At 64.2% G+C, this 9240-nt stretch overlaps 1 protein-coding gene across 1 annotated transcript; it reads left to right on the forward strand.

The window, feature by feature from the left end:
• Window positions 1-1525: 1525 nt before the first annotated feature.
• TCF15 (transcription factor 15) lies at window positions 1526-4240 on the forward strand. Its single transcript, XM_064730085.1, has 2 exons — window positions 1526-2111; window positions 3889-4240. Exons 1-2 carry the CDS (start codon window positions 1635-1637, stop codon window positions 3961-3963), a joined length of 552 nt encoding a protein of 183 aa, XP_064586155.1. The 5' UTR covers window positions 1526-1634; the 3' UTR covers window positions 3964-4240.
• Window positions 4241-9240: the final 5000 nt, after the last annotated feature.

A 9240-nucleotide genomic window follows, 5' to 3' on the forward strand; every position in this document is an offset into this window, starting at 1 on the left:
CCTGCGGGGGGCAGAGGGGCCGTTTGCTCACAGCCAGCAGGGTGGGAGGCAGTGAAGTGGCTCCTGTGCCAGCCAGCACAGCTGCCCCTGTCATGGCCCAGCAGCCACAAGCCCTGGAAGCAGTAGGAGAGCCCATGGGAGGACCCAGACCCCAGGAAGCCATGCCACAGGCTGCAGTTCTGCAATCTGCTTTTGCCCAGGGAACACTGAGGAACATGATGCCACCCCATCCCATGGCCCCCAGGGCACCCCACGGGAGTGTTTGTGATATCCCATGGCCACTCTCTCAGCCCTGGCAAGCCTCCAAGATTCCCCCCAGCATCCCTCTCTGGCTGTGGAGTTGCTGGACAGTCGTGGCTGCAGCTGGCACTGCCAAGTCTCCCAGCCACATCCCCGGCAGCCCTGGGGCCATCTGCCAGGAGCCAGGTCCTGCCCTCCACGTGTTTTTGCCGCTTGACCTTCATCATGCCTGGAGTACCGCGGAGGAGGAGGAAGGGGAGGAAGGCGGGCAGGAAGCCTCCTGCCTGCTCGGTTCAGCTGGCTGCCCCCCTGCCTGCTCCTGGGAGGGCTGGGCTCAGGGCTGGGGGGTTGAGGGCAGAGTGGGACCCGCACAGACCCCTCTGGTGAGGAGGAGCAGGGCCATAGTCTGTGGTACTGAGTGCCAAGGAATGACAAGGAGCAGTGGTCAGGCTGGGGGCACCCCCAGCCCTTCCCAGGACACCGGTGATTCCCGCTGCTGCCAGCTCATCGCTCCCCTCTCAGGAAAAGACTCCGTGTTTCCACTGCCGGCACACACCTTCCTCCTGGGCGGGAGGAAATGCTCCTGGCAGGGCTGCCGGCAGTGCTGCCCCTGCCTCTGTATGTGTCCCTGTCACCTCCCAGGCTGAGCAGGCACCGAACAGAGGAGCAAGGAGTGCATCCCTGCGGGGCTGCCTGCCTTGCTGCTCCCTGACTGCTCCGGGCATCCTCCTGGGCACAGACCCTGTCCCAGGGGGCATGGCAGGGTGTGGGCAGCAGCGTGTCCCCCTCTGGCATTCCTCTGATAAACACCCCCGGCACTGCACCAGTGCCACCCTCTCCTGAATGCCTTCCCCATCCCAGCCCCTGTGCCCCAGGTTCTTCTGATGCCACCCTGTGCGGGACCCAGGGCTGGCAAGGGACAGCCAGGCAGGGCTGGGGACACGCTGTGTGTGTGCTGACTGTGTGTGACATTGCTCTGCAGGTGCCAGAGGCCACGGCACGGGGAGCACTTGTCGGACAGCGCCCCGGGCACTGCCACGGCTCAGTTACACCGCGGGCATGACCCGGGGTCAAGTGCCCGCAGCCAGGCCAGCGTGCCGGAGCGGGGCCAGGCCAGTGGCCAGAGCCAGGGCTGGGGTGAGGACGCTGGCCGCTGGCCGCTGGCCGGAGCTCGGGGGGCCGGCTGGGGGTGGGCTCCGAAGCCAGCCCCTCCCCGGCCGTATAAATCCCGATTCCCCCTGCAGACAGCCGTCCCAGCCCTGCTCGGCTGCCGCGGCGGAGCAGCCCCGGGAAGGCGCCCGGAGCCGCCGTCGCAGCTGTGCCGGCGGGGGAAGGCTCCCCGCAGCCCGGGGGGTGCCCCCAGCGGGGCCGGGGGTGCGGGCGGGCGCCCCAACATGGCCTTCACCATGCTGCGCCCCGTGGCCGCCCGCGTGCTCTACCCCGACCTCAGCATGCTCTCGGAGGACGAGGAGAACCGCAGCGAGAGCGACACGTCGGACCAGTCGTTCGGCTGCTGCGAGGGCGCCGAGGCTCGCCGCAAGCTGCCGCGGAAGCCGGGCCCCATGGTGATGGTGAAGCAGCGGCAGGCGGCGAACGCGCGGGAGCGGGACCGGACCCAGAGCGTCAACACGGCCTTCACCGCCCTGCGGACCCTCATCCCCACCGAGCCCGTGGATCGCAAGCTCTCCAAGATCGAGACGCTCCGCCTGGCCTCCAGCTACATCTCCCACCTGGCCAACGTGCTGCTGCTGGGCGAGGGCTGCGAGGACGGGCAGCCCTGCTTCAGTGCCATCTATGGCGCCAAGGGCGACCTGGACAGCAAACAGCCCCGCAGCATCTGCACCTTCTGCCTCAGCAACCAGCGGAAAGGGGTGAGCGGGGCTCCGGGATGGGTTAGGGTTATTCCTCCCCTTGCTGGGCTCAGCATGTGCCCAGGGGATGGGGGGCAGCAAACCCTGCCTGGGCTGAGTGGGGCAGGAGACTTGGCATGGCTCAGTGAGAACCACAGCTTCTGGCTCCAGCTCCCACTGGAGGTTTTGGCTGCTCCTGGCCAAATCCTGCTTGTAGCCACACGCCTACAGCTCCTGCTCACGTCAGAGGGCTGGGCTGCTCCCCCACGTCCATCCGGGCTGGGAGGTCTCAGGGGTTAAACAGTCACCCCGGAGCTGGCGGCACTGGTTGTCCCAGGGGAGCTTGAGTTCGCTGGCTGACCTCTTCTCCATCCTCATCCCCATCCCCATCTCCATACCCAGCCCTGCCAGCCCACCAGCACTGCAGCAGGGCTGCTCCTGCAGCTCCCTGATGTGATGAGGATGGGAAGAGCCCAGCAGGCACCCCCAAGGGGGTCCAGAGAGAGTTCCCCATCCAGTGTTCCCATGCAGGGTCTGCTGGCAGCACTGGCACAGCTCCCACATGGCTGAGCTGGGCCATGGCAGAGCACCCCTGTCCTGCCCACCCAGCTGATTCCCCCCAGCACCCTGTGGCTCAAGGGACACCTTTGCTGTGGTGAGCCCACGCTGCTGCCCATGCCAGGGTGTGCTTGACCCAGGAACAGCTGTGCAGGATTGGGGTGCAGGGTGAGGGGCTGGAAGCTGCCCGACCTCTTGGACATCCCTTGGCAGGGCTGTGAGCAGGGGCTGCTGTACTTGCTGCTGTCCCCTGTCCCATGTGTGACTCCAAGCAGTACAGCCATGGGTCACACTCCAGCCCTCAGAGCTTTTTCACGTTTTGCTGCTCCATTTTTAATTGCTCCCCTGCTCCTGCTGCCCCCTCAGCAGCCTCTCCAGCCCTCCTGAGGTGCTGCAGCCCTGATCCCTGACAGAGCTGGGATCCTCTGAGCTGCTTCCTGGGGCTGGAGCCCAGGGTCTGGCACAGGCTGGATCCCCAGGGGACCCTGTGGAAGCACTGGGGGTGGGAAGCTCCTGCTGGAGGGCAATGGGGGAAGCTGGGTTGGGATCTGACTCTGCATCCCAGCCCTGAGATGGGAAAGGGGCTGTACAGGTCTGGAAATGGGCAGGGCTGGAAATGGGTTGTGCTGTGCTGGAAATGGCCTGGAAATGGGCTGTACTGGACCATGCTTGGCTGTGCAAGGCTGGAAATAGGCTGGGTTGGAACTGGGCTCGGTTGGGCTCTGCTGATCTGCACTGAGTTATACCGGAATGTTCTGGGCTAAATCTGGACCATGCTGGGTTATACTGGGCAGCACTGGGCTGATGTTGTTCTCATAAACTGTGAGGCAGAGCTGAGTCTCCCCGTCCCAGTTTGGACTCTGTGTCAGGGCTGTGGATCTGCCTAGGGCTGTGTGTCTGTCCTGGGGTGCTACTGGCTCTTGCCACAGGTCTGAGCCCTGCGGTGCTGAGCAGCCATGGGGGCTGTGTCCTGCAGGGTGACAAGGCCAAGGGGGACCCACCTTGGAGGGGCTCCACCACAGCACCCACCTCAGCCACACTCCACCACTTGTGAGGCATAGCCCCATCTGTCTGTCTGTCCACTCCAGGCAGCACAGAGCCCCCCCAGGACTGAGCCACCGTCCATCTCACAGCGGGTCCCCATGGAGGGGTCGGTGTGGTGGGCAGCGGGCAGGAGCGGGGCGCCCCCCACCCAGACACCCCACGGTACCTGCAGCTCTCCCTCCTCCTCTCTCCGCAGGGCAGTCGGAGGGACCTCGGGGGCAACTGCCTGAAGGTGCGAGGGGTGACGCCCCTGCGAGTGTCGCGGAGATGAGCCGGGCTCCGGCAGCGCCCACCTGACACAGCGGCGGAGGCAGACGGAGCCCGCGCACGCCAGCCCAGAGACCGCAGCGGGGAGGGAGGGAGCTGCTCACCTGAGGTGGCAGCGGCCGAGCCCAGGCTGGCCCCACACCGACACTGGCCCTGGAGCCGGCAGGGGGGCGGGAGGACGCTCCCGTGGCCGAGGCTGCCCACGCGGGGCAGGCCCGGGGAGGGGTCCCCGCGCCCCGGGGCTGGACTGGAAGGGGCCGGTGTGCGGCCGGCGTCGAGGCGCTCCGGGGGGACAGTGGCCCTGGGGGTGCTGGTTGTGCACGTGCAGCCGCTTGGAAAATAAAGCCTTATTTTTCTGATGGGCCAGTGCCTGCCTGTCACCCCTGTGTGGGGTGAGGTGGGGGTCCCTAAGATGGCTGTGGAGCCCCAGCCCTGCACTGCTGCTCTGTGCTGCTGGAACCAGTGTGATCATCTCAGCCCTACCCACATGGGTAAGACCCCTGGGTGAGCTGTCCCTGTGTCCCCAGGCCCTGATGACAGCTTTAGCTCCACAAAGACTGCAGAAGTCCCAAGGGGGTCAGTGCCATGCCATGGGATGGGGATGGCACTGCCAGCCCCGTGCTGCAGCCACAGGTGCCCAGTTGATGGGTCAGGGTTGGTGTAACTGCTTTGGTACCCTGCCCTCCACCTGGTACATCATGACTGGCACGATGTCACTGCCACCATCATCACTGCTGCCACCAGCACAGTGACTGTCCCCACTGTGACTGCCACTGCCACCACGATGACCATGCAGAGCCTTGTACAGTGGGGCTGCAGGCAGCAGCAGCTCCTGCACGGGGTCAGGTGGGGACATGGGGGGTTCCCAGGCCAGATCCCCACATGGGATTCTGCTTGAGGGGGCTGGACTGGCTGGCCGGTGCAGATAGCTGAGCCTGGGAATGGTGCAGTGCCGGGGCTGGCGGCTCCCAGGGGCCGCCGTGTCCCACGGAGCAGAGGCAGCTGTGGATGGGGCAGCTGGGGGCTCCCCCAAGGGCTACAGAACTGGAGCTGCCCTGTCTCCCTAGGTCCTGGAGCCAGCATGGAGCAGGGGGAGCACGCTGGGGGTCCTGCTGGAGGCTGCCCCAGGCAGGAGCTCTTTTGGGAGCCCACAGCACCTCTTGGCCCCCCCCGCTCACCGAGGTGAGCCTGCCCCGGGCTCCCTCCCCCGGGTTTGATTTATGGAGCTGACAGCGCGGTGCAGCTGTGAGAGCTGGTCCCAAGCAGGGACCGGGGTGGGTGGGAGAGGTTTGTTCTCAGCGTGGCTAATGTGTCCCAGACCCCAATAAACAGCCGTGAGATTCTCCAAACAGCCCGGGACACAGAATCCCTGCCCCCGGGTTTATCGGGGGGCAGGGGCCGTGGGGGATGCTGTGCTCTGCAAACAACCCGACCTGCACATAAAAGGGACTGTGCTCATGAAGTAGCAGCTCTGGAGCCCCCAGGGGGTCAGCAAGGGCTGGTGGTCCCAGTGCTGGGGGCACAGCAGGTCCCAGCACTGAGTCCCAGTATGTCCCAGGGCTGAGCACCAGTGCTCCAGGATGTCCCAGTGCCATCAATTGGAGCCTCAGCGAGCTCCAACATGAAGACCATGAGCCCCAGTGAATCCCTGCAGAGGAGCTGTGCATCCAGTATGTCCCAGTGCCAGAGACTGGGGCCCTAGAAAGCTCCAGTATAAAGAAAATGCATCCCAGTACATCCCAGCGCCAAGGCTGTGGGATCCAGCATGTCCCAGTGCTAGGGCCATGGCTGTCAGCACACCCCAGTGCCAAGGATGGCACAGTGACCCCAGGACAAGCTCCAGTGTAACAGCCCTGAGTCCCAGCATGTGTTAGTCCAGAAGCTGGGCACCCAAACACATCCAGCGCTGGGGCTGTGGATTCCAGCACATCCCACTGATAACTGAGGCTGTGGATCCCAGCATGTCCCAGCACTGGGGTCACAGCTCCCAGTGTGTCCCAGTGACAAGCCTGTGGGTCCCAGTACATTCCAGCCCCTCCCAGCACCATGAGAGGGGAAGCAGTGACTCAGAGCTGCCGGGCTGGTGGGAGCCGGGTGCCCCTTTGCCCCGTGAGGGGTGAGTGCTGTGGCCACCGCCGGCTCCCCGGCAGCCCTGGCCGAGCCCAGCCACGCTCCCCTCCCATCCTCTCCCCTTCCTGCGTGCGGACACCCTTGGAAAGGCTCTTGGCCGCTTTCTCTGAGACAGGAAGGTGTCCCCGAGTCTCAGGAAGGAAAAACACTCAGTGCTGAACCCACAAAGACCGTCTCTGAGGGGCCAGGGCTGGAGAGGCTCCAGGCCTGACATCACCTGGGAACTGGAACCAGAACCGCAGCTGCACTCCGCGCCTGGTATTTTTACTTTTTTTTAACTTGTGTTTTTAAACTTTCTTTTTATAGATTTTTATTTTATTATTTTTTTTCCCCTTTCCCTTCTCCATTCCCCTCCCAAATATTTCAGCCTCCCCGCAGGCTGGCCAGCCAGGCTGGAATGCAGCAGGGCTGCACCCGCGGGTGCCGGGAGCTGCCTTGTGGTGGGATGGATGAGGCTGGGTCTGGTCAGACAGGAGCTGTGGGCAGGGGTCAGCCTGGGGCTCACCCCCAGTGACCCCTGAGAGCCCCTGGTGCTGCTGTGCTGCTGGGAAGGGATCCATGGCCAAGCAGGGACACAGGAGGGTCAGTCTGGCCGTGGGGTGTGGGAGGACAGAGGGCACAGGGGTCAGGCAGAGCCTGCAGTCCGTGGGCAGCGCTGCTTTCCCGACACACCACCCCCAGGATGGGGAGTCAAACCATGTCTGAGTCTGAGTCAGCGGAGCAAGAGGAGCCAGACAGGGATAGAGGACACAAAGGCACATTTTGGGGCCAGGATTCAGCCCTACTCATTCCTGTCCTTTGGCAACACCTTTGGGTGCTGCCTGACCCTCCCTGGGCTTCCCCCAGAGTGGAGGCTCATGATAAAGCCCCCAGAGTGCCCTGGAGCAAAGCTCAGTTGCTTGTTGCTTGGGGAATCCTCCCTGTGACAGTGACAGCCATCAACTGAGTGTCACAGGTCACTCTGAGCCCTGTCAGACCTGGGGGCGAAGGACTGAGAAGGGACCCCCAAGGTCTAGATGGGACTGAGGACAGGGTGACACATCTCTGCTGCCCAGGGCAGGGTGGAGAGAAGGATCATGGAGGGATGGGATGGGATGGGATGGGATGGGATGGGATGGGATGGGATGGGATGGGATGGGATGACCAAGGAGGCAGCACGATGGTCCTCCAGGTGGGGGTGCTGGGCAGTCCCTGTATCCCCATGCCAGCAGACACAGACTGTACTGATCCTCCAGCATCCTGCAAGAATCCCTGGGAAGAAAATGGGCAAAGGGTCTGTCTGAGACCCCCAAGACACCTGCCAGATCCTCACCACCACAAGGGACGCACAGCAAGAATGCCCCAAGGTCCCACACATCCCAGGGGTGCGGCGGGCGCTGCTGCAGGGCTGCCACCACCCCACCACGGCCCCCCCATGCACAGGAGCCCTCGGAGCTGCTCTCCCTGCTGGGACCTCGTGCCAGGTGGGCTCCCTGGGGACACGGGCCCCGCAGCAGGGACAGGGTGTGAGGCCGTGGCGCGGGGTGAACGCCAGGTTAATCTCCCGCTGGAGCTTCCCTCTGCAAACAATAAGACAATGCCCGGCCGGGGCCGCCTGCGTAACCAGCGGCGCGGAGGGGAAGTTGTAATATTTGGATTTAGCCCTCAGTAAATTAAGGAAGAAAAAGGAAAAAACGCTGGGGGTAATCAGAGCAGGGCTGGCCCCGTGCCCTGCCCCACAGCCAGTGGCCCTGGGGGCTCAGCTCAGCCCGTGGAGAGCAGGTGAGCAGGGCCAGAGGCTCTGAGTCAGTGAGGCCGGGCATGGATGGGAGAGGGACATGTCCCTGAAGGGCAGGCAGAGGACAGGCATGTCCCCACCATGGGGACAGCAGCCTGGAGGGTCAAGGCTTGGATACCCAGCAGGGCTGTGGGCAAACATCCCCAGCCACATCAGAAAAAAGGGATCTGGGCCAGGAGGTTATTTTAATCCAAACTTCTTCATGGGAAATAAAATCCTATTTCTGCAGCTGGGGTGGCTGGGCAGGAGAGGGCCCAGGGGGGTCGTCACCTTCAGCTGGCAGTGGGTGGCAGGGGATGACAAGGGAGGGGCTGTCCCAGGATGTCTCCATTGCACGGCCCCTTTCCCAGCACAAGCCCTGCAGTGGTGCTGCCTCCCTGGGATCCCACGGCAGGGCCCACACTCAATCAAACAGGCACCGTGGCTGGACATGGGGCTCTGAGAGGGGCTGGGAAAAGGTCTCACTGCAGGGAATGCCTGCAGATGCTCAGGGCAGAACAGCGCTGCAGGGATGGCCTTAAACCCTCCAAAATGTTGCCATCCCATACACCAACATCCCCACTCCCCCAGGGCTGCTCCTGCCTGACCTGGCCCCAATGGGGTGAACAGGACAGGGACACCCCAGGGAGCTGGTTTGGGTGGGTCAGGGCTTGACCCCAGGGAGCTGGTTTGGGGGTGAACAGGGCTGGACACAAGGGAGCTGGTTTGGGTGGGTCAGGGCTTGACCCCACACTGCAGGATTGAACTGGGGTCTTGGGAGGGCTCATCCCCCCCTGTACCTTGGGGAGACCCTTCCCCTGCTTGGTGCCCCAGGGCGGTGTGGGCTGGCAGGAGGCTGGGGCAGCTGGGGCAGAGGTGACCAGCGGGCAGCAGCGGCAGCTCGGGAAGGCCTTCGGCACCGTGCCTCGCGCCGGGAGCCCATTTCCCCACAACAGGGGCCCTTATCAGCGGCAAATCCTCCGAGTGCTCCCAGGGGGGACCTCCAGCCCTTCCCCTCCACCTACCCCACCGCTCTCCCGCTCCGGCCCACGTCAATGCCGCCGCGAAGGTGTCGGAACAATCGCCTGACAAAGAGCTATTTTTAGGGGCCGGGGCTCGGAGCGAGGATACGGCCCGGCCGCTGACAATGGGGGGAAGGGGGCCGGGCTTCCCCCGTGACCACTCGGCAGCAGAAGGACCTGTAAGATTTCCTCGATGACCCAGGCCCGTACAATACAAGGAAAGCGCGAGAGGGAGATACCCCCGCCAGGACGAGCTGCTCCTTTACCTAATGGGAGTGACCCGGGGTGAGGGGCTGCGAGCCTTGGGCCAGCGGCCTCCCCTGGGGGAGACTCCCACACCGGGAGGGAAGTGGGGTGAAGCTTGGCTGTGCTC

The sequence above is a fragment of the Zonotrichia leucophrys genome, chromosome 20, assembly GCF_028769735.1.
Source record: "Zonotrichia leucophrys gambelii isolate GWCS_2022_RI chromosome 20, RI_Zleu_2.0, whole genome shotgun sequence".
Lineage (NCBI taxonomy): Eukaryota > Metazoa > Chordata > Aves > Passeriformes > Passerellidae > Zonotrichia > Zonotrichia leucophrys.